Genomic DNA, 25,696 nt, shown 5'->3' on the forward strand with positions numbered 1-25,696 from the left:
TTTCTCTGCGGTCCGTCCGTCCGATCCGATCCGCCCCGGGACAAAAAGGTTGGAAGTCGTCGAGCTTTATGCGATTTCACCTTGTCCCGTCTCGCATAAGCGGCGGCACAAACCATAAGATATTAGTGTGACGAAAATAATGCCGCTAGAATTCTCACGGGGACCGTTAAGACATGAAGAATCACGTGAGCGCGTCAGACATCTGCTCATCAAATTAGGCGAATCGATAAACCCAAGTATAACAACAGATGGTCAAATGATGAGCGGTGTTCAATGTTAAAAATACACAGCTTTAGATGAGTATCTGAATGCATGTTCCTGAACTGGCATTTGTGGACACGACTTGCATTTTTTAAAATTTTTTTGTACATTATTTTTGTTTTATTACTGAGTTTTCATATTTACAACAAAGTATTGCCTTTTCCCATCAATTAGGCATACATAACATATATTCACTTTGCTACTTTTATAGGAGTTTCAGTGACCTTGTGCTAAAAAACACAAAGCTTTTCGACAGAAACACTTGTGTTGAATTGCATAAGTTACCAATTGGAAAACAAGTCAACTGCCCTTAAACCTGGAAATCACAAATCTTGTCAACTAAATGCACTGTAAGAACTAAAGTGCTTAATGAGATTTTTTTTTTTTTTTTTCATCCCCCGATGTAAGCTGCCATTTTCATGGTGCCCGCACAAAGGGATACAAGTGAGGCTCTTGATGGAATAAAACAGCACGGAGGTACAGAAAATCAAGCTCAGAGTCAGAAAGGAGCCCCCGTTGTCATTTGTACTCACAGTTTCAATGTCCTGGAATACGAGACGAGCAGGAATGTACTGGCGCGTAAACTCAGGTTAACGCGTTAGAATAAATTTTCACCGATCACTGCGCCGCACCTTTTCCAGTGAATCAGTTCCGTAAAGAAGCTTCAAGACTTGTATTCAGCTCACTTTTACCCTCCGCACCTATAGCGGGAAGGAGACTTGGTGCGACACTGACCTCGACTTAAAAGACCTAAAATGCAGTAAGACCACCGGAGCGGAGAGGCGGATGTGAATTCGATGGTGTAATCGTTTTGAAATTCGTCAGGTGCGGGACGGTCCCGGCAGCCCCCGCCGCTCGGGGGGGGGCCTAGCTGCCGCCCGGCGGTTTGAGGCAGTCCTCGGTCACGCCCTGAGAGGCCAGCTCCGAGAGGACGTTGTCCAGGTAGTTGGGGTCGGGGTAGCCGTGGCCGGACAGGTTGGACATCATCTCGGTCTTGTGGTGGATCTCGTTCCACACCACCGTGTCGGGCTCGCCGGTGGTGCTGGACGTCCCCACGGTGAAGATGAGGCGCCGCATCCAGGCCACCTTCAGCAGCTCCAGGACCTGTCCAGGAGGGAGGGAGGGAGGGAGCGATGGTTAGGGATCTGTGCTGCGTTTAGTGATTAGGTTGGAGTCATTACTCAACACACTTGAGGAGTTGAAGATAGTCTAACACGGAAATACCTTGACGTCAGTTAACATTTGACCACTATGGCAGTTTGGCATTAATCTTTCAATTCCCTTAAAAAGGTGCGATGTACAACATTTTACCATCAATAAATCATTACCATGTTCATTTTGAGACATTAGTATAAGTGTATAAGCCTCTACCAGCCTCTGTACTGTGTTGTACATTGTGTGGCACCAGGTCAGATTTGGCGGGAAAGGCACAAAGGAAGGTGGCCGCTGTTCTTCCTGCACACGTAGATAAAGCTGAAGAGTTTCTGGCGATGGCAGATGGCAGAAAGAGTGAAAGGTCGATCTACTATCAGGACGATCTAGGATCACTGGTCAGATCGGAAGACCATATCAATTTCACAACGATCGAAGAGTCAAACTGGCCTTTGGTACTCCGACTCTAAGACCTTAAATGTAATGTCAGTGTTAAAGCAGAATTCCGGATATTTTCAACCTTACTTTCCCATCACTTGCCATCAGGCTGATCGATTCTTGCGAACATCCCATCCATTTCACCACTATAGAGTGATGTACTTCCAGCCTGATGAATGAATTCATGGTAACCGCGGTACGTTGCACTTCAAATGGATCAATACAATCCTGTCCATATACTCAATTAATAAAAAATAAGGTTGGCCATGAGCCTGAAATGTTCCCTCCACATCCTCACATCGGGCAAATATTCGTCCATAGTGCCTTGGTGCTTTTTGGGTCGATGCATGTAAACATCATAACACCAACCAGGTAAACTCATAGTGATTATGAGTAACCTGGCTGACTCCCATACTAAATGGTTCCTCTGGCCAATAGCCGGGTTACTCCATGCATGTAAATGTAGCCACTGGGTTTCTCAGTGTGGAATATGAAATGTCTGTGCTTTTGAGAACGTTTTTTTGACTGCTGGGGTTGCCACGATGGATTGTGTCAGTGTCCAGCACGGCCAGCTCACTCATCGGCCTACTAAATGGATGAGATTTTAGTTCGAATTGATCAGCATGATGGAAAATGACAGGTCAAAATGAACCCTAGTTGTCCTGTCTGAACAGCAGGAATATAATGCCCAAAATGTCAACTACTGAAAGCGTCTTTCACCTGTGCTTTATGCAAAAGGTAAAAATACAGACAGGCTAGGTGTCACATTTGGGATATTTTGATCATCTCACGTCCATGTTGTACAGGGAAAATAACACCAGGGATTCTGATGATGGAAGTGTGTCTGAGGCAGAGAAAAAAAGGAGCATAGAGGATCTACAGTAATACAATTACAGAGGAATTAGAATAATTTAATCTGATTTTCCATTAGCGAATTACATCAAGGACTATTTATGGAAACTGAAAGTGAACAGCTGCAGTTACCAGCAAGCAGGAAATGAAATAGAAATACACCATGGAAACAATGTAACTTTGTAAGCATCACACAATGAGACGTTTTCTTCATGTTAATTTGATGAGTGACATACGCCAATCCTGTTAGAATGTGATGCGCAAAAAAAGAAAAGGAGTAATAGAGGTGTATGCTGGCAATTTTGGAGATTCAAGGGCAGCATTGCAAACGTAAGAGAAATCCTATTTTGTCATTCAGAAGCAAATCCTGAATCCACCTTGGTTCCCCCGTCTCAACTTTTCCATCCCGTCTTCTCTCTATTTCAGGACATCAGAACCTCTGTGATCAAACAGTGTTCTACTTGCAATGTCTGTAGTCAGGTGTTACTAAAAATGGAAGCTGTTTCTAACCGGTGAGTGACAGGTTACGTCCATGGCCTGTTGTATCACATGCTTCAGTACAGCTGAGTCACTAGGACTGCACACATGTTGTTTCCATTTGGCCAATCTCATTGATCAGTGGAAATTGTACATGAAACCAACTAGGCTAACTCAAGCTAAAGAACAAAATGACAAAGCAGTTTTGTTATTCCAGTAGTTTGCATGGTGATATATCACCTCTTCACTAGATGTTTCAGTTGGATCTATACTCTAATTAGCTAGCTTAATCATCTGTTGTGAACTGTGACTTTATTGTCAATTAGAGGCCGTCGTCACTGTGCCAGAGACTTGTATAGGTGGAGATAAGTTCTGTCAATGTTGTTGTAATTTCTACTGGTCGCCAATAGAGGTCGCTAAAAGTTAAAGATGAGTTGATGTCCCTTTAATTCATATCACATAACAGGCCTTTATTACCAGGATAGTAGTTCCAAAGACAGCACAGCCACACATCAGAATCATCTTGTTGTGAAATACTAAAATAAAAAAAACAATTACATACACACATTTCTTTGCTTATTCAGCCATCTGTGCAGGACTGAGATACCACACCTGAAGCCATTTGCTGCACCAAAACCACTGAACATTAATAGGATCGTACCTACGGCTCAACACCGCCCCTTTTGAAGAGCCTGATGTTGTTTGTTGTGAAGGACAAATAAATAAAAGGCAATCGGCCACGATGGAACACAACGAAAGCCCTTCAGAGCCGGTTCATATTTGGGTCATCGGGGTTTGCCTGGCAGCGAAAACATGTTGCTCGCCCCCGACGTGATCGTGTTGCAGCTGTTCGGATACGTTAAACATATTTAAATATGAATCGGGTCTGAAGCCTTTGGGTGTGCGGTAGAATATGTTCATCGTTGTGTATTCCTGCTCTGTTCTCGCACCTAGGAACCAAAGGTAATGAGCAATTTCTATACACGTATTTATATTGTAAGAGGTACAGAAGACGTCTCTGTTATTTTGGATGGTGCATCTGCAGCTTAAATCTCTCAGCTGTTATAGCTGCAGTGTGACAGATGAACTGTTTTTAGCTGGAGAGAGTGTGTGTGTGTGTGTGTGCACTGGCGCTGTCAAGGCCCAGCAGCTGAGCGATGGGGAATGTTTTGCTTTTTTTTTTTTACCTTCCTGCCCTTGTCGTTGTCTGGTAGAAAGCAGAAGCGAGGGAAGCCTCTGCAGGTGTATGGCTGTCCCGGGTTGGGGTGCTCCGGACCCTGGAGAAGGGAGACAAACCGATTGAACCATACATAGAAAGATGTTTAACTCAATATTAGAGAACAGAGAAGGGACTATGAAATAATCCAGTAAGATGTGAGGTACCTGTATTCCAGGCGGTATGCTGTAGATGATCTGGATGGTGCCACAGTCTGGGTGGCCCGGCAGCGACTGGGCGATGCTGTATATTTCCATCTTGCCTTTGGGCTGGGTGCCGGTCTTCTCTCCGTAGATTGTCTTACACGAGGGGCACTGCAGGCTCCCGTCCTGGGGAGAACACAACCAGAAAAGCCACTTGAACTGGACCGATCGATGCCAACCACTGCTGATTAAATATTCATTCCTCCACTGGTAAGAGTTTTTGTTTTTCCTTCCCTTCTTTTTGTCACTTATCGACTTTTACCTCTGGTCTTATTTACTGGCGCTTTCTTAATGTTTTCATATATGGTATGTGATATGGTAATTTGTTATGCGGTTTACTTTAAATTCGGCCTGCAAACCACATTCCCCCTTAAGGGACAATTGAATATTCTGAGCATGAAAGAGCATATTTACAGAACTGGGCAAAAAAAATATACCTGAATATGTTTTTTTTAATGCTGGAAATATTTGTTTTGCTGTTGATTTGACTTGCCAGACACTTAAAAGGAAATATCCACTCCTACACAAAATCTTAGATCTCACCATAGACAGTTCATTCTGCATTCGTGAACACTCACAAACAGCATGAATACCAGAAATAAGAGTAAATAGTCTCTCTCTGTTTTGCTTTGGCCCTTTCAGTGTGTATTGGAGAGCAGCAAACTGGAGGCACGTAAAGCCCTGCAGTGAAGTGAGTGATGACATTTTGAACACAATCGTCATGATGGCAAAAAGTAGGAGAATAAGGCCCAAGAATGGGAATTGTCATTTCACCTCCTCCACAGGGAGGTCAGAGGTCCGGCTCAGCTACAGCAGTGGTTCTCAACGTGGGGTCCGGGGACCACCAGGGGTCCTTGAGGGCATTCCAGGGGGTCCCCAGCAAATTTATGAATTGTTAAACTTCATTATTTTGTCATTATGACTATTTTGATCATAGTTTCACTGTTATCTCTCTACCTACAGTACAGACAGTCATGGAATTCTGGACAAAATCATATCTGACAATAAAATTATACTCTCAGATTTGGGTCCGAGAGACAAAATCTCATCAAATGGGGGTCCGTGGCCCTAATGTGGACTAAATTAGGGGTCCTTGATATGAAAAAGGTTGAGAATCACTGAGCTACAGCACAGCAGCCCTGGAGCTGATGGGGATTCAGTGTCTTCCTCTAGGACACTTAAGCAGGGTGGATGATTGATGTCACATGGGCTTCAACTTGGGTCATTTGGTTCTTTCATTAAAGGACCACCCCACTGCCCCATTAAAGTGAGTTCCGGGCACTTGATTTATAAATGAACATGTAAAACCCCATGTTTTTTTGTTAATGAGTTTGGACTACTAATGACCTCGGTCTCAGAGTCAAACCGTAAAATATCTGTGAACATGACTCCATTTCTGATTGTCCATTTCTGTGGAGTATGAGTTTGTCGAGTTTTTTTTTTGTACCTTGGTTCCGTTGTTGTACATGGCCAGCATGCAGACCATATGCAAGGTGTGTCCACACTTGATGAATTTGCCCACTTTGTCTGGCAGGATGCTCTGGCCGCCGTCGTCTGACAACACCGTCTCGTAGCCGGACGGATTGGACAGATGATCCATGCAGATTATACAGTCCTGAGGGTGACACGGGCAATATGTTTAGGTGTTTGTATCACAATTATTGACTGAATAACACTATAGAGTTAAGTCAACAGACTAGGGATGCACCGATCGAAAGGCATTCTAAATAGAGCATCAGCCGATCACCATTTGAAATGTCCGATTACTTCATAGGTGTATTTGTTATGTGCCATTTGACAGTAATTGAATATATTTTGTTGTTTTTTTTTAAATAGAAAATGGGCCCAACTCTTCTTTAAGTGGCCTTACTGTTTTTAAATTTCAGAGTAACTTGGTCCTTTCCGTTCACTCCTTTCTGAACAGAGCGCTTTGAGTGTGATTGATCATTGTATTCACTATTTTCAACTGTTAATTAACACCGACAGCTTACATACAGTACATTCATTTGTGACACTGTGTTATGAATTTCATAGCCTATATGATTACAGACAGTTTAATGCGCTGGACAGAAGGCGTAGCCTGTGCTGCCTCGATGAAAACCTTTTTTATGAGCTGCCCAGCGGCATAAAGCACACGTGTAATAACTGTTTGAATAAAAACTCGTTTCATTCCACATGGTTAGGCCAGCAATATCATTCTTATAGCCATGAGAACAATCTATTAAACAAAGTGCTATATTGAAATTTCACTGATGCTTGTACACGTTTATCCATGTTGAACACATCATTTTAATCAGCGATTGGACCGGTGATCGGAACCAACCCCAAAAAAACCCCCACTTTTATTTCGTTTAGGTTTAAAATAAGAAAAAATACGTGACGCTAAAACTTCTACCTCATCCGGTGCCACCGCCACTTCCTGCATGTAGCGCTGAATCACCTCCTCGGGTCTCTGAGCGGAGGCTAAAAGGGGGGGAAAAGGAGAAGACACGATGAGGAACGAACGAGCGGGAAAAGAACTGATGCTAACGTGACGAGGTGACCGTACCAAAAAAAAGCCACACAATCAGACGAGAGACTCTGCTGAGATGAGATGAAATGGGATTTTCTTCACGATATCGAAGTAGTTTGCTATTTGATATTCAGTCAAGAATTAGGGCGACTTCCTGGCTCCACTAAAAATGTGCAAAATGTCCATCTCCAGACTGAATGCATGTTGAGGGGAATGATTCATACAGCGATAACGTGTGACCGCTATGGGCAGGGTGAGCGATGAGTGCCGACACTGACTGCTAATCACATATCACTACCAGTCTCTCCCTCTCTCTCCCTCTCTCTCTCTCTCTCTCTCTCTCTCTCTCTCTCTCTCACATACACACATGTGAGTGTCAAGTCTGTTGGGGAACAAGATGCTGCGAGGGAAGTAAACATTCATCCTCGGGTGTCATTTTGAGTTGATTACACAAGACAGCTCTATTTAATTCTAGATTCCTGCAAAGACATGGGAGGTTGGCTTCCCCCCCCCCCCCCCCACCCCCCACCCACCCACTCAAGTCCCCCACCTGAGAAATAAGAAAAATTAATGCACTGTTCAGTTTCCGGGCATGAGCGCTTGTTTTCCGATGTCGGCCCCCGGGTCCCCTGTTATTTTCGAGTGCAGTGTTATTCAAGTTAAGAAGTGGCAGACTGTGAGATTGGAAGAAAGAAATGTAATGCGAGTTCATGATGATGCAGATATGGAAAATGTATTCGGGCAGAAATTAAGAAGCAGCGGTGAAATGAAGCTTAATACACAGATGAGCATGAAAATATGGGAGGCCATTCAAATTTGCAGAGTTCTTTTTTTTTTTTTGGTTAAGGGTCTTCAGACTGTCATCACACCTTATTATCTACAAGAAAATCCCCTTAAAATACTCCAGCTATGACTCTGACTATAGTGGCTACACATAACACATTACTGAGTTCAGACCAGTAGAAACCACTATGTCGTGCTATTGTCCGATGGCAGATTTGAGCTAGTAGTGTAGCAGTGGCAGGTGGGACATATGGCAATGCTGGTATGTGATTGGCTGCTGATGGGTGATGTCATCCAACAGCTGCGGCCAACTTTTCTGCACTAGAAAAGGTAGAAAACGAATGGCCTTCTGGCGACTAGACTTCTTGGGTTGATGGCTGTGTACTCAAGTTATATATTCTAAGGCTAGCTTTATATATTCCCTAAGACAGTGTTCACACTATTCCACTCATTTTTTATTAAAACTTCCAGCGCCTTTTTTATATTAAAACGAATGGAGAGTAGCCGCAAGACGGATAGAAAGGGTCCACTGTGCCAGCGCTTTCTAAAGTTGAGAAAAGCTTAACTTTTTGGAGAAGCACTTTTTCCGAGAGCTGACCAATAACAGCACAGGAGAGGCGGGGTTTCATGGTAGGTAAGCAGCTGACAGCTTACGACAACAACAACCATCCCATTGGAGAAAGTAGAGTTGGTAGCAGCGGTTACTCAGTCAGTTTGGAGCATGTTGGATATCTCATCTCACTATTTGCACCGAGTTGCACAACCCGTCCTACGTTATCAGCGCAAAAATGCAGCGGAGGCGGCGTGTTTTCTACAAAAGAAAAGCGGAATGGTGCGAACACGCCCTATGCACGGCACATGGAGATGGATGAATGTGAATTGACGCGGGGTGAAATGTTCCTCATGCGGCGGGGTGCATGTCAGGCGGAGAGAGGAGGCAGAGGAGGAAGGGATGGCGGATGGTGGCGTGGTAGCTACCTCTCCTGTGCTGCCTCTTTGCCCTCCTAACTGAACTGCTGCTGTTGCTGCTGTGGGCCTTGCTGGGCCTGCTGGGTGGGGGAAGGAGAGGAGGAGGAAGAGAGAAAGGAGCAGGTTGCTGCTGCTGCTGCTGTTGTTGCTGCTGCTGTTGCTGTTGCTGTGGCTGTGGCTGCGGTTGCTGTTGAGGGAGGGGGGCACTGGTGAAGTGCACGCCGAGTCCCACTGCTGACATCAAAATGGAGGCCATGCCTGGAGTGGGGTGGGGTGGGTGGGGTGGGGTGGGGGCGGGGCGGAGTGGGGCAGGTAAGGGTGGAGAGCCAGTGGAGATATGCAGGAAGGAGAAGCAGGGAGGAACAAATCAAAAGTATGAGAAATGTAGCAGCAATTCATGCTTCCACCGCAGGCATAGGATCAAGTAATTTCAAATCAAGATTTGACTGATTGTGTTTAAAGCATGGCTAGGTCTGGGCCCCAGCTATACTGCAGACATCTTAGTTGCCTATGAGCCAGAGTCCTTCCGACTGTCCCTCAGCCTAGACTCGAGAATAAAAGTGATTCTGACTGTCCCTCAGCCTAGACTCGAGAATAAAAGTGATTCTGACTGTCCCTCAGCCTAGACTCGAGAATAAAAGTGATTCTGACTGTCCCTCAGCCTAGACTCGAGAATAAAAGTGATTCTGACTGTCCCTCAGCCTAGACTCGAGAATAAAAGTGATTCTGACTGTCCCTCAGCCTAGACTCGAGAATAAAAGTGATTCTGACTGTCCCTCAGCCTAGACTCGAGAATAAAAGTGATTCTGACTGTCCCTCAGCCTAGACTCGAGAATAAAAGTGATTCTGACTGTCCTTCAGCTTAGACTCGAGAATAAAAGTGATTCTGACTGTCCCTCAGCCTAGACTCGAGAATAAAACGATCCATTCTGACTGTCCCTCAGCCTAGACTCGAGAATAAAACGATCCATTCTGACTTTCCCTTAGCTTAGACTCGAGAATAAAGTTGATTTTACCATTAGGACCTCTAGACTGAATAATCCTGCTTGAGGAATTTAGGCTGCTATTTCAGCATCAGCATTCATGGTTCAAGCTTCCTAGTTTTAGGGGTCCAAGGTACTGGAACCCTATTGTATTTGCTGGAATTCTTTCTTCTTTTTCTCTACTAAAAGTGTCTGCAGCTCAGAAACTGAACGTCTTACAGCAACCATATTTGGCAGGTGGGTTCCTATGCCCCCCCCCCTCACTACTCAGGCAAGGCAGCCCATGCATATTAGCCGCATGATGGCGCTATAACAAGCAACTTTACATTTTGGCCAATAACCTGTGAACTGTTTGTCGAGAAAATTCTTGTGTCCGTAGATTCTTTGGAAGGCGCTGAGTCCAACTCATGTATCACTTTCAATGTCCGCCATTTTTTAAATCACTTTTTTTCACAACTCCTCCTAGGCATAGAGGTGGGACCATGACAGAACTTGAAGATTGTGAGTGGACGTCCCCGACCTGCCGCCACCAAGTCATGAATAGCCAGCTGATAAAAACAGGTAATAGTGTAAGGGATCGCTAAGTTTCATGAAAGAGCAAAACAACCAAATCACATATTGTAGAAAACTCTCAATGGGTTGAAACAGTGAAGCATGTTGTATTTCTGGCCACACCCCAGTCAGTGATGTCAAAGCAGGTGTTTGGCATCAGCTGTCATCATGAATAGAGGGGAGTGCAGCAGCAATTTTCTACCCCATGTGATTTAGTATTGATTTATTTGTTAATGGACAGCACTATAAAGTTGTATGTGGTTAAGTGGTTGGAGCTGTCAGTAATAGGCTGCAGAATCACAATATCTCTCCCTTTGGTTAGTTTCTCCTCAGTAAAACCATAACAGGAGTTTGGCTCAGCAGGTTAAGCATGTGGAAGATCAGGGGTTCAAATCCAGTCTTGTCTTTTCTGATAAACTTAACAATTAGCCACAAAACTTGTCTGTTTGTGTGTATTAATATTGTCATCATCATCTCATCTAGGTCGAAGCAATTCTGAACATTTTACACATAGCTTCTACTCCTTTCTTTACATCAAAGTCAACAATTTGAATTGCAACTGTCTCCATTACAGATGCCAGTATGAACCGTTCTGTGCGCTCATTTGGTCCAATCTGACAGATCCCAGGCTTATATCCAAACAAAAACACCCATTATGGTAGGTGGTAGGAGTTATGTATCAAACAGTAGAGAGGAAAAATAATGAAATACCCAAAAGCTATAAAATGCAGCACTGATGATCATTGATGTGACTGATATATTTGGAGAAGAAACCACATGCGTGACCTTTAATCGTTACCTCATCTTTTCAAAGTTCTCTTTGTGGAATTTCAGTGGTGTTGTCTCGGTTTGGCGCGTTCCTCAGGATTGAGGTCATGGTCTTCTCGCTCTCTCCAAGCTGACTGTATTGATTCAGCCAGCTTGTCACAGCCAAATAACATGCAGCTTGCAGAATTATCATTTTCAGCGGCGTATGGCAGTAAAATAAAACAGTGAATGCTCACTTCACCTCAGTTTTGCCATTTCATGACAATAATATACAGCCTGCAAAGTGTGATATTAGAAAATAAAATGGTCCTTTATGCTGCAATTTAAAATAAATGTCATGATAATGCACAAACAACTTGGTGCATGGAGAATACAACAGTGCTTCTTACAGAACCAACTTCAAACCATGGCACAGACAATTTGAGTGCCGTTATCATGATTTACTCAAATGCTGTTATCACTTATAATTTCAACATTGAATGTATTTAATAAGATACTTTTTTTCCCATTTTTAATTTTTCACATCAATTCTCATTAGAGTAAGTTGTCCTCCATCTTGAGCTAATATAAAAATCTAGTAAACTACTCCATTAACAATTTTTTAAAACCCCACAAGAAATACATCATGAAACTGAATTTCAAATAGAAATGCACATGAAGAATCATACTAGATCACAAACAACTCTAGCTCATTACCACTAGGGCTGGGACGATATGCTTATCTCCCGATTCGATACTATCGCGATACTTGGGTGCCGATTCGATATGTATTGCGATTCTACAAGTTATTGCGATTCGATATTACAATTTATTGCGATTTTTGTTTGCTTTTTTAACACTAGACCATGGGGAAAAAGTTGAATCATACACTTCTAGAGACTGTATATCATTAGTCATATTTCCAAAAACAATGCACATCACATGTCTGTTAGTCTTTCTGAGATTTATGAGCTTTTTGGTTAACTCTTCGTGGGCCACGGATGTCTGTGTCTTAAATACGCACTGCTCCCCGGTTCTGGAGCTGCTGACCATCTCTAGTCTAAAATCGTGATACTTAAGTGAATTGATTTTTTTCCCTGCCCCTAATTACCACCATATATAGGGTACTGCCGCTTTAAAAACGTTTAACTAAAACTTTATGCCCTGTGATGCTTCATTTGAAGGAGTTATGCAAGTTGAATATAAGTTGCTCTATGCTGAAAGATAAAAATTCTTAACCGTTTGGAATATAAGTGCTTTGTAAAACCAAACAATACTCCAACGGGTGGTGCTGTGGCCACCAAGGTTACGCCAGCTCGACTCATTAAATGTGGTCGCTCTCTTTTGTTGTCCTTTGCGGTCATGAAACATTCAGTATTGGCAGCGATAATATACTCGTTTATGAATTTTTCGGAGGTGCGTTGTGTTAGTCGTGCCTCTTATTTGGAGTGTTGTTAAGCGTTTAACCTTGAGACCATCAAACGAAAACCAAGTGCCTGGTGGAGCTGTGGGACAAAAAATGAATCCACTGACAATTGTCTCTCACAATGTCTAGACCGAAAACTAAAGGTGATCATGCTTTTTGCAATCGGGGCCCCGATGCTTTGGACTTTACTGCCTGAGGGTGTTAGTGCAGGCTCTCGATAAAAACACCAAGCCTGTGTGGAGTGTGTGCTTTACTCTGCGGCGGTGTAATCGATATGGGGACATCTTTATCCCCGTTGTTTTGGGTTTTTACGCAGCTCGAGTTCACTTGAGGTTTGGGATGTGTGCATTTTCTCCCTCAACTCCTTCATTTGTGTAAGCCTTTCTGTGGCATGTTACTCCTAAACAGACTGACACTCACAAGACAAATGCAGAGAACTGGCACAGTGTACCGTTAACATATAAAAAATAAAAAAAAAATAAAAAATCACACTGAATAAAACCTGCGGCCGATTCAAAGAGGAGGTGCAGACTAGAGTGAGCAGAAACAGTGAAGGTAACATTCAGGATGGATGGTTAGCGACCCGTTTACCTGCCAGGGCAGAGCTCACGCTGGTGGATCCATTCAGCTGGACAGAGATGGAAGGAACACTGCGGGACAGGAAACAAGGACGTTGACACACAGTCAGTAAACACAGCAGCAGTGATCACCAGGAAGAAAACAAACGAGGACAATTTGGAATTTCAATTTTGGATCTGCTTGACTGAATCGCCCTATTTAAGCAGGTTGACAAGCAAATTTTTACATGTCTCACTTTCACACTCTAGTCTGTCCCATTCTATTCCTCGAAAAAGAAACCTGAAAACAAATCGCTTGCTTGAGAAGTGCAATTACTGCAAAAAGGAGGCAGAATCTATCAGCCATTACTGGTGTTTGATCCCTTACATTTTTCATTTTTTAACATTTTTCCTACTCTCAGACACAAAAAAACAGTAATAAAGCACTGTTAAAACTGCCCACATAAAACATTCTAATATTTGCATTCAAAAGAAATATTTGATACATTCATCCTCTGCTTCTTTTTAGCAGTGATGGATTATACCTCTAAAGGCAGCAGTGTTTCTCTATTGTTTTTAACTCCAGCAAGAACAGAGCTGCTATTACACTAACAGGTTTCAGCGTTGCAAGCAATTCTTTTCCCCCGTCGAGAATAGCAGGTAAGTGAAAGGCTCACCAAAACCCATGTTTAGAATTTAGTCTTGCTTGTCTGGGTTAGGGTTTAGCAGACGCCTTAGGCCAAATAATAAAAATGTGGGAGAGATGGCAGAAACTGTTACTTTGTTTACGGTACAACCTGTTTTGTAGGCTTAAGGAAAAATCATTGCAATGTCATAGCATGATTAACAATTATCAGGGTTTGTTTTTTTTCTCATAGCTTTTCTAGCCCAAAAAGAAACTAGATTAGGCTGTGTCAGTTTTCAATAGCCTGATTCGGGCCTACATAAATTCTACTTCCATGCCTAAAACTCACACAGTCACATTTCAGGACTTTGAGTTTGAGTTCTGACCGCATTGCTACATGAAACAATCTCAGTCAATTCCATTTAAATGAGATCGGAAATCAGCCCTAAAAGCCAAAAATATGTAGATCAAGACACCAAAATAGTCTACCTGTATCAATATAACAATTGGTAAAAGCTTGTTCACCATAACCACACAGAGAACACTACTATAGACAAAAAACGTGCTTGACAAAAACATGGAGACATGTAAAACAAGTGTCAAATAACCTAAATGTAAGTACTATGCTATGTGCATTTTTTACCCTCGTTTTTCAGCTACGAGCCAACTGGGAGCACATGGAAAAACAATGGGAGGAAATGTGTCACTGATATAATGAGGCTGCCTTGACATCAGCTAACCTACTGACTGACCAAAGGAAGCTTTGGGTGGCATACCTGGCATCCTAATGCACTACTAGTGCTGCAACAATGAATGGAAAGTTACCACCACTAAAATCACACAGCTCTTCTTTCCCTTTCATTTTTAGACCATTTTTTCAAGCGTCTACTAGTACTAGCATGCAGCATATGCATGTTGTGAAATAAGCTCAAACAATAAGTTGACATTCTTACGTGCTAAAAATTTTTTTTGCAAGAGACCCTCTATTTTTAATAGCATCGCAAACAACATGCATAACATTACTATTACACTGCAAAAATGAAAAGGATGAATGTATCAAACAAGACCGTATAACGCTAATATTAGTGTGTCCTATGGGGAAATATTCAGCATTGCGTTGTTATTTATTTCTGGTGGCTGAGAGTGGGCAAAATGAAACTTATGGAATAAGATTAGAGCCAGCAGAAATTGTGTTTGAATGGCACATTCACTACGAAACTCAAGCAAGCAGTGTGTCTATGCAAGTTGTTTTTTATGCTGTTAGAAATAGAATAGGCGAGAATGGAGGCTGGAAGTGACACAGATGGGAGTCATAGACTGAATGTGTTGATGTGAAAGTCCCCAGGGCTTTTCTACTAGTGTGAACCGATGCTGCAGAAGAGCCAAAACAAACATTATACCACTGCTGGAGATCCAAATTATTTTTGGCATTTCTGCTTTATTGGATAGTTCACAGTGGAGAGAAACGGGAAAGAGAGGGGGGAGAGGGACAGACGACATGTGACAACAGTCCCAAGCCGGACTTTAAGTGATGTTGAACTTTGGTAGTATCTTGGGTTGTGTAGCTTCCTCCATGTTATAACCCCAAAATCCGTGATTCTCTGTTATCTGTTGTTTTTTCTCTCTCCAATCACTGCCATTGTATGGCGAAACAGGTCTGAAAATCACACTGTTAGCACATAAACGCACACGAACAAAGCAGATTCTGACTGCCACTCATGTGTGGTTAAGTGAATTGCTTTTTTTATGTTATTAAACCTTTCAGTTTGAACAAGTGTAACACCAAAATTCTTCCCACTGGATCTTGCTGTTACACTTCTTCTCCAATCGCCTCTCACAGAGTCCTGATACTACCACAGTTCACTTTAACCCCAGGACATTGCGGGTACATGGAATGCCATCAGGATGAGCCACTGCTTCTGTCTTTTAACTCTAAACTGCCTGTGTTATACTGGGACAACCCTGACCCCAGTGGAGAAACCCAATCACAACCCTAACCCAGATGACAGATACCAACCTTAACCCATTGGCACTGGCGGAGCTGGTCAGCGGAGCTCCAGAGAGTTGACTACCAGAGGGCGGTGGAGGCCAGGGGCTGCCCCAGGACATTCCCCCAACAGAGAGCGGTCTCCTTGGGTAGGGCGAGTAGACGGAGGTGGGGTGAGCGGCCGCGGCCCTCGCCGTCCCCTGCAGGCTGGGCCGGTTCAGGTGGCCTGACGAGAAGGAGTGCCGCGATCTGCTGGGCATGGGCCCCGTGCTGCTGTGGCTCAAACACTGCTGGCAGGAGCAGGCGGGGCCCAGGGGGCCAGAGGGGATCGCCGGCGGGCCGGAGGAGGATAGCGGGTAGGGGAGGTTGCACTGCCGTCGCACTTGCCGTCTGAAGCCCGTGGCTTTGTTGACTTGGGCCAGAGATGTGAGATCCACGATGTAATTATATCCGTGCGGGCTCAAGTCGGCCGTGCCCTGGCGAGCCTGGTAGCTGTGCTCCAGTAGGATGGAGGTTCGAGTCTCGTACGGCGTCCATCCTCCCTCGTCGTTGGCCCACTCCCAGTAGACGCCGCTGCCCAGGCCAGAGGACTGGGCAAACAGGGACCGACGTACTGATCGTGTCTTTCCTGAAACAAAATAGAGATTTTCACTGAATAAGCTAGACTGAAGTTGTACTTGGCAGATCTTTGGGTCAAAACACACAGGATTAATCACAAAATGGTGCTGCAACTGAGAAGAATGTCCCATCCCCCCCTTAAATTCGCTCAAGTGCCAAAATGAAATTCTGGTGTCAGGTATGGTCATGGTCACTTCTCTGCTCCACACTTAAGACCAAAATACAAACTCCTAAACAGCAGCGCTCTGTCCAGAGAAAGCTGGACTCACCAACATCAGATCTTTTTCCCGTTTCGTCCCTTGGGTTTTCTTTTGCTATAAAATGATAACAGACTGTGCGGGTTGGTAAACATGAGCGTGCTGTGTGCAGTTTACTGATGTCACTCACGTTACAAGATTTCTGGGTATTCAAGTTCAAAGTTACCTCTTGCTGCCATTGGGAGATGCCAATGTGCAAAGTTGCCTAGAGCGGCTTTAAATGCACCAGTTTGTAAGCGAAAGTAAAAATCAGATAAAGGGCTTGTGGGCAATTACAGTGTCATAGATGTGACATTTGGAGTTAAAACTCTCAATATGATTAGAAACAATTATAGGCATTTCCATAGCATTATATACTAGGTGGCAGGAGGCCAAAAAACAAACTTCCACTTTGCAAGTCACAATAACACTGCATACAAATGCTCGCTGTGGCTTCATTTTATATGTTTATTTACACTGAGTGCCAGTGGAACCGCATGAAGATTAAAGGGGCAAATGTAGCCTAAGCTTGGGAAACCGGAAATACCAGTGACCAAAACTCAGAGAACAAGAATAAGCGGCTGAGGGAAGAAAAACAGAGATGGTATGTTTACCCATTAAATAAAACCAAGAGACAAGACGAAGAGTTTAGACCAACTGCAAATGGTCACACAGTGGAGGCTGATGTGTGAAGAATTTAACTACTGTGGCCAGCAAGCCTGTTCACACTGTGGAATGCGGGGCAAAACTGTTGTTTAAAAAGCTTGCATTAAACACAAGGGCAAGATTGACACCCAAAATGACAATATCCCTTATGAGGTCCATTCTAAAGGAAACCTAAATTCATTTAATTTTCCCTTCAAAGTTCTACACCTGTAAAATGCATTATTTTTGGAGAGGCCTACAGGAGAGCAGATCACATTGATCTGCTCTCCTGTAGGCCTCTCCAAAAAGTATTTAGGAACAACTTGAAGTAGTTAAATTGTTAAGATTGCTGTTGTTGAACGTATGATATTAGTATAGACTAGGCATATAATGTCAGTCATGTACACTACAGGAAAAAAAAACCTCAACCTGGCTGGCACAGGCTCATTACTCATGACAGCCAATGTTAGTGGTTAAATGTAGAGTAAGCTGAGAAAACACAATGTCAACTGTTATACCAAACGAAATGTTGCTTTATGGATTTTGAGCATGAATTTGGCCCAGCAGTGAAGACTCTGGCTGCACAGAATAATTTTGTACTTGCAGGATAGGAAATTACTAGCCACAGGCTAGCGGATAAATAGGCTAACTGCATGATGTTGCTAGGGTCAACAATGTGACAAGCTACAACAATGTGATTTGAACAAGTTAGCCGCTAGCTATCTAAGTTAGTTAAGATAGTCCGACTCTCTTAACTTCATGAAGTGTAGTCGGCTAATGTTAGCTTCCAGCAATGTAAACACTCCGACCAAAACAACAGCGCCACAGTGAGCTAACGTTAAGTAGCTAGCCGACCTAACACCAGTTAGCTTGCGAGGCATCACAACATAATGGACGACTGATGTAAAAGATAGGAAATGTAAAAAATATCACATAATTTAACCAAAATGTACCTGTATCCTGCCGAAACTGTTTCAAGCTTGGTATGTCTATGAGATAAGGCGACAGGCTGGGGTCTGATTGTCCGAGGCAGATGCTCGTTGAGCCGGGTCCTCCTCCTCTCTGGCCCCGCGGAGACAGACACCGCTCAATGTAGCCGCTCACTTGGCCGCTGTAAGGCCGCCAGTAGCCCAGGTCATCCTGCCATTCCCACACCGCTATCATGGGCTGAGATTGTCCAACTGATCCAGAAGGTGTAGCTGACACAGAGGGGCCATTTCTAGACCCGTTTACCCTGACACAAGAGCCAGAAACAATCGCCATATTCAGCCAGCTAACCTACGTTGGCTAACAACAACTCGCTCTGGTTAGCTAGCTTAGTCAACTGATCGTGGCTACGACAAGGAGAGGTCGGCTAGCTCGGCTAGCTTGGCTCGTTGAAAAATTCCATTATAGGTTAGTTAACAAGCTTTTGGGGAAGTGGCAGAGTCCACGTGTAACGGTAAACAGTCCAAATAAGCATTTATCATGTTGACGAAGCTCAAAACTGCAGTATGCTAGGCTACAAATTGATAACGTTAGCTCTGAGCTGTAACGATAGGAACATCGTTGCCAGGGTTCCTCTTCCTCCTCTGTTGCTGCCTTCAGGTGCTGTCGGAAATGTTGTCATTACGTCAAGAGCGCCTATGAACAACCTAACAAAGTGGTAAACAGTACAGGAAATGTGGTACATTTCTTTGGGGTTCTCAAACGTGTTCTTCTTCTTCTTCTTCTTCTTCTTCTTCTTCTTCTTCTTCTTCTCCAGCATCCAGCTTATTGATGCATTCTCAAACGTGTTCGTGTCACGGACCCACAGATAAACACACAGTACGCGGACCCCAACTTGAAAGTTCATATGGGAAGTTTTTAGTTGTTGTTGATCTCTGTTGTCTACATTCATTCTTATACACTCATTCAGGTAATTTACAGTTAATCGTTAATTACATTACAGTGAAATTTGTTTGTCATTCTATTATCATCAGTACCTACTGGCACATATTTCTATTGTCACTCTTTGATTCATTTTTAGTCACATATTTCTGTTTTCAGTGAATTATTTAATACATCAAGTACAGGACAAGTCATATTCACGACTCCATATCCCAAAAGTAGGAGCTTACAAGGAGCACTTTAAGGCAGCATCTTTCTTCTTCTTCCTTCTCTCCTGCAGACAAGATCCCTCCCAGCAGTATTGCTGCCCTCAACTGGAAATGAATAGGTATAACACTACTTATTCTTCACAGTGGAGTAGAGCACAAAAAAGGAAAAAATAACAATCCAGCTTGAATCTAATCTTACCCTTCTAATACTGTAGGTTGCTGAAATGCAACACTAAACCCCATCTTCATCTCTACAAACAAATCCACTGTTAAATAGTTAGGTCTAGGTAGGCTCGCTCTCCGTAAAGTCCTTTGAGACATGCTTGGTGATGAAGGGCCATATAAATAAACTTGACTTGCCTTGACATCTAAACTGTGTGACCTACATACATATAGCTTGCACAGTATGTTACACGGGCAACTGCACAACACAGGCTCAACTATAAAACATACAGCTCACAGTCTCCGGTATGCGTGGTTTATCATGGCTTATATAGAATATTAAAGACTATAATGAACTATCTAATCTTTATGCCATGCCCTTGAATACTTGATTCCATTTTGCTGGAGGGTGTTCATTAAAATCGCATAATACACAGTAGAACTGGACAGCTCAGACACAAGTTTGATCATCATCCTAAATGAATGCCCAAGCACGATTGGAACATCCTATTTAAACCGTGAAAAGGCATATAATCAATAGCTTGAATAAATGGGATCTCAAGTTGTCTTTAAAATGACAAAATGTAAATGGTGTAGTTTTAGTATTTTTGGTCGGGGTGGTATGATTTTTTAAAGGTATAATGAACACATATTCTGTGTATGTTTGCAACAGGCATTGTGCAATACGAACAAGAAATCATAAATTATTTTAAAAATGTATTTACATGAAATTTTCAGGAAGCTTTCAGTAAAAAAAAAGCCAAAAGTTCTTCCCCCAAAGGTCATTCCCTTTTTTACCCTGCACATAAACAAAAAGACAAAAGCATTTTATGTATATTTTTATTTTATTTGTTAGTTTAGTAGGCAAGATAGTTTTAGTTCAGTTTTAGCTTTTCCAGAAAATCTCATTTTTATTTCAGTATTTTTTAAACACTTAGTTTTCAGCTTATAGTCAAGGTGATTTGCAGACAATAAAAACAAAGTAAAAGCTGATAAGATAAACAATAAAAATGTAGAACAGGGTTAAAGAAGAATAGAATAGCAGTAGCAGGGTGGCACACAATAGTCAGTAAGGAGACTGACCAGAGGACTTGGGTTCAAGCATCTACCCTGCTGAAGTGTACTTGAGCAAGACACTGAATCTACCAGATCCAGGACTGCTGTTCTGTAGCTGAGAGAATTTCACTATGGAACTCAATAAAGTATCACTTTGTCATTAAAACAGGCAGATCTAGATGGCACTCAGTAGAGTGCATACCTCTGCCAACGCTATGCAATTGTCAGTATATGCCAGTTTCATGGCGTATTTTCACTGAAAGTAGGCTAATCATTTCTTCCATTACCCAATTCTTTCACATTTCCATGACTGTACCTGAGATGGGACATGAGATCTGCCTGTTCACATTCTTGCCACTTTTAAGCATTTTAGCCATTTTAGTCTGCTGATAGGCCACAAAGTTTGATGGTGTTACGTGAATCCACTCATAAGTTATCTGCCTTTTTGCGAGAAGCCTGATTTAGATTTATAAAGCAGAATAATGCGTGAACAGCATGTAAACAGTGTTTCATAAATTATAAATGTTTTATAAATTAGAAGAAAAGACTGCTTATGAACGTTTCCCGTTTTAGTCTTGAATCTACACAGAGTTTTGTACATCTGGCTCATGGTGCGTGGAGGTTCGCACATTCCATTCCCAACCTGGTTATAACGACACCTGCTTACTATCTCCTTAATGTCTTTTCTTCAGATCTAGAAAACACTGCTCACATGCTGTTCATCTTGAAACTGTCCACCTGTTGATTGATCACACATGATTAGGTCTAATTTATGATCTGATGTGTGCGATATTCTTATTTCCACATTACTGTGTGACATTATGTAAACCTGTTCACTCACGCTAGAATAAATATCCTGCTTGTAGAAAAAAGGATGAGGACAAAGATGAACTTGACGAGAGCTTTCGCAGCACTCGGGAATAGGAAGGTTAACTTACATCCATATGGACTCAAGTCAGTCTTCCATGAAAGTAACTGAAATGTTCACTTCACACACGGGACTTTAAACTGACCTCTGCACACTGACTTACCTCCGCAAGCGTGAGGTTGTTTCTCCAGCGCAGCGTGTTGCAAAAACCCTCAACAGAAACCTGACACTCCAGTGACAGACAAACAAAAAGCTCACAACCGTCACAAATTTGCTGAATTCCTTATAGGAAATCATTGCTCCACATTGAATAGGACCGGATTCCATAACCTACCAAGAAAATGAAATACATTACGATTTTTTCAGTGTAAAATGACAAACCTGTGCTGACACTGACCTTCATGGCCTTCATGTACACAGCATGGGTGTCATGGCCTTCAGGTAAATATAGGAATAACCCCAGGGAGGATGGCTCATAGGCATTCTGTAAGAAAGATTGCTAGCTCTAACAGAGTCTCAAGAAGACACCAACCGGCCAGCGATACACCTCCTCACCACCTTTATCTTAACGCTCCTGAAGCGTGCGCTCTTAACTGCTTTTCCCATATCTGAAATCAAAATATTTGGCAATTACTAGATAAAGCATTCCTCTTCAGATGAATATATATCTTGGAAGTCCACTACCTACTCCTTATCACAGCCTAGAAGGCAGAAACACATCAATGAACATGGGATGCAAATCACCGCCAAACAGCTATTTATGCTCATGATAGATAGATAGATCCTGGGACTGACAGGGACATTGGGAATTGGAGCTGTAAAGGGAGACAAACGCGACTCCATCATCCCACCAGTGACATGAGCCTCCCTCTTATCACCATTCACTGGAGGAAACTTCCAAAACTCTGGGGCTCAGTCAAGCTCCAGCTCCACCTGTCTTGGGGGGACAGACGGTGAAGAACGATGATGTTGAGGACATGGATTTGCAGCCACTTCCTCAGTCCTCCATCATCCCACCAGCGACATCAGCCTCCCTCATATCACCGTTCACTGGAGGAAACTTCCAAAACTCTGGGGCTCAGTCAAGCTCCAGCTCCAGCTGTGTCCTGAAGGACCAGAAGCCCTCAAGAAAGAGAAAACGGGAGACTTGGGAGGAAGAGCCAGAGGTAGGCCTTCAGGACTCCTTCAAGAAAGAGGCGCTTAGAACAGCTGGAGGATGAGTCACTTGAACCACCAATGAAAAGGAAGAGAACAGACAGAACAGTCAGTGTCAACAATTGGACTAATTGGAAGAGCAGAAATGAAGGAGAACATCTCTTTACAACACCCGAGGATGTATTTTCTGTTCTTAAATAAAGTATGTTAAATAAAGTATACAGCGTTTATTGTAATCATTACATAAATGTAGAGTCGATAATGAAATGGAGGAACCTCCTGTCTCTTCAGATAAGGTTTTCATAATGAATAATAATGCTGTAGACTTACTGATGATACTGTTTTTTGTTCAAAGCAGTTCTATCTATACTGGAGGGAACATTCATAACATGCATCATATATCAAAACACTCTCTCATCAACTCATGGTGTATCTTTAACTCACATACATGGTTTTGTGTGAGTAAATGCTTGCAGTGATCACTGTCTGGTTAGCATATGCAAATTTATATTTATTCTACTATTTTAGAAAACGATATTTACCTGTAGTCAATATTAGCCAATGTCTGTAAGCAAAACAGCCCAGGTGAAAAATAATAGATATTCCACCTCAGGATGGTATGCTTTATATAATTAAGGAATCTTGTAACTGTGAATGTGGCTAAATTATTCATGATGGACTCACCATATTACAGCCCTTTTTGTTCAATAAGTGCAAGATGTTATGGATAATTTTGAACTGTGATGCAAACCAACTGAACACTTGGTTCTAATGAGCATTTATAATTAAAACAGAAAGCAAAGATAAAGGTTCAGAACAACAGTACTGGCCATAATAAGATAGTTCAATCATGTCAGCTTGTGCATATAAAAAGACAAATATCAGGATGGATTTATATAGCCTGAATATAGAGTAAAGCTAAAACTAACCTCACACACAGTGCATAGAGAGTGAAAAATACACTATGGCCATTAGACAGTACTCTACATAAGTAGATAATACACATGTTCCTGTTTGCTAATGTCCATGCCATGAAGGCGCTATGCTAGTTAGCTCGCCACCCATAGCTGCCTGATTTTTGTTGTCTTTCCAGATGTGGATAATCAGTCACTAGTTTAACCAAACCTATCACATATCTTACCTTTTTTCCTCTTTTGAAAACATGTCTTGTCTTTTCCTGGCTCTATGTTGCCTCCTCTGACCTAGACCAGGACCGGCCGTTTAGAATAATCCATAACATAAATGTATTTATAAGTGCAAATCCGTGCCACAGTTTTTTGATGAATCTTGGAGGGATGATGCATAACATATACCATTCTGTGTGTATGCTTTTGCACAGGACTACAAGTCTGTCAACTGCAAACACTGGTTAATTTGTGCATCTGTCAGTGTTCATTACTTTTTGGCCATTAGGGACTTGGTATTAGAATGATGAGGGAATTGTATTTTTAATCTACAGTGTATTTTATTTGTTGTATTGCTATCTATATTCTAATCTTTGCTGCTGCAATGGCTCAGTTTGCTCCCAGGGATCAGCCAAGTTGAAACTTTATCATACTCAAAAACATAAGCACAAGAGAGAAAGTACAGAAAGCAAGCTAACTAGGGCTATAGAGCCTATAGCACCCGTAACCTTACCCATAACCCATACATTTGGTAGGAATAATATCTAGCGGGAAGGACAGACTCGTATGTGATACAGTATCCACGGTGCATTCACCCAGGACACCTAACGGCCACAGAACAACCCCGATCTGGAGCGCCAGTTTCAGCAAGTTTAGGTTTGTTTATTTATAGCCTACTTAATTTATTTAGGCCTATATGTCACTATTTAAAGAGATAGAGATAGAGAGAGAGGGAGGGAGAGAGAGAGAAAGGAAGAGAGAGAGGGGGAGAGAGAGATATCTAGGTCCCTTTAGGCTTTCCTAATTATTGCCTGATCACAAGTCACGACTCTTGCTGAGAAAACAAACAAACGTGACAGCTTTGATATGAGGGAGTTTGTGAGGAAAGGGAGAAAGTGAAGAAGATGGAAGATATATAGTTCATCTCTGATGTGGAAAAGTACAGGGAGCTGTCAGCATTGTTTCTACAAGGACAGCAGTGAACAGATGAAGCTTTGGTGGCTATTGGAACACAATGTCAGCAGCCTACAGCCTGTTGCCACGGGACTATGCTTCCTGTGTGAACAAGGCATGAGAATAATTATTTGTAATGATACCTATAGAAATTTGTTTTATTTATTCAAATAGAAAACCCGGAATGCAATTTGATTTTGTCTGTGTTGGAGTGTGTGGAGGATCAACCAAATATTTATGCGGTTAGATTAAGCTATTAGAAGGCTGGAGCATGTATCATGTGGAAATGATAAGAATATCAAATGAAAAAAAATTTGAAATATTATGAAGTAACAAAGTTTATATCCACAACTCTACGTGCACAGCTCTCCAACAGGTGCCTATAATTCCAAAGATTAGTCTAAGGTCTGAATGCCAACGCATGCAATTCTGTCATTAAATCCCTGCTGCATGGAATTCACACAGCTTGGAATCACAGCCTTGAGAGAATGATTAGCTCAGATATGAGAAAAAGATTTGAGGTGTCATGCTGTCTTAGCAGTGTGCATGGGGAGGGAGTCCTTGAATTATCTGTATCTAGTCAAACAGAGGAATTCAAATGGGCAAAAGTGAGACTTGGGGTGACATAAAGACATAACTCAGAGAAGTGTTTACGATGTGGGCTGCCTTGCATTCCCGGGTCCATTCTGTAGTTTGGCGGTGTATTCTTCTTAGTGTTAAAGAAAGATGAAATGAAAAAATGCATTTTTAACCCTTTTAGATCACATCCCCGGTCATATTGTGCACCTATTTAACAATATATGCCAAAAAAAAAAAAAAAAAAAATCAATTTCTTTGTATTCTTATATCAAAATCCAATCATGTTTTCTTCCTGTAAAACAAAATATGCCGTGTGCTTACGTAAGCATGAACCAACCAATGACATCCACCCATCAATCATTCTTCAACCTGGTGTGTGTGCAACAGTCCTCTGTAGCTCCGTTTCTCTCTGTAGCTCCGTATCGCGCTAAACTCTAAGCCCCGCCCACTGTTTAGCGGTCCAATCAAATGCGAAGGATTT

The 25,696-nt window shown here is 42.4% G+C and overlaps 1 protein-coding gene across 2 annotated transcripts; it reads right to left on the reverse strand.

Annotated features, from left to right (window-relative positions):
- Nucleotides 1-1,111: 1,111 nt before the first annotated feature.
- Nucleotides 1,112-18,800, reverse strand: dtx2 (deltex 2, E3 ubiquitin ligase). 2 transcript variants are annotated; one of them, XM_071519876.1, is made up of 9 exons: nt 18,193-18,800; nt 15,771-16,368; nt 13,163-13,221; nt 8,873-9,121; nt 6,995-7,062; nt 6,047-6,214; nt 4,564-4,725; nt 4,368-4,457; nt 1,112-1,365 (listed from the first exon to the last, which is right to left on the reverse strand). In XM_071519876.1, the coding sequence occupies exons 1-9, from the start codon at nt 18,500-18,502 to the stop codon at nt 1,129-1,131; spliced, it is 1,941 nt and encodes a 646-aa protein (XP_071375977.1). In that variant the 5' UTR covers nt 18,503-18,800; the 3' UTR covers nt 1,112-1,128. The 2 variants fall into 2 exon arrangements, with proteins under 2 accessions (XP_071375977.1, XP_071375979.1); XM_071519878.1 differs by lacking the exon at nt 8,873-9,121.
- Nucleotides 18,801-25,696: the final 6,896 nt, after the last annotated feature.

Source organism: Centroberyx affinis, unplaced genomic scaffold (genome assembly GCF_046629955.1).
Source record: "Centroberyx affinis isolate AG114_WGS23_722 - 3 ecotype Tasmania unplaced genomic scaffold, CSIRO-AGI_Caff_v1 ptg000747l_1, whole genome shotgun sequence".
Lineage (NCBI taxonomy): Eukaryota > Metazoa > Chordata > Actinopteri > Beryciformes > Berycidae > Centroberyx > Centroberyx affinis.

Excerpts from the sequence above, each read along its gene's own strand:
- dtx2 (XM_071519876.1), bottom strand. The coding sequence starts at position 18,502 with ATGGCGATTGTTTCTGGCTCTTGTGTCAGGGTAAACGGGTCTAGAAAT. Across the intron at positions 16,369-18,192 it reads ACAGTTTCGGCAGGATACAG|GAAAGACACGATCAGTACGT; the intron begins GTACATTTTGGT and ends ATTTTGTTTCAG. Across the intron at positions 7,063-8,872 it reads AAAGAGGCAGCACAGGAGAG|CCTCCGCTCAGAGACCCGAG; the intron begins GTAGCTACCACG and ends CCCCCCTTTTAG.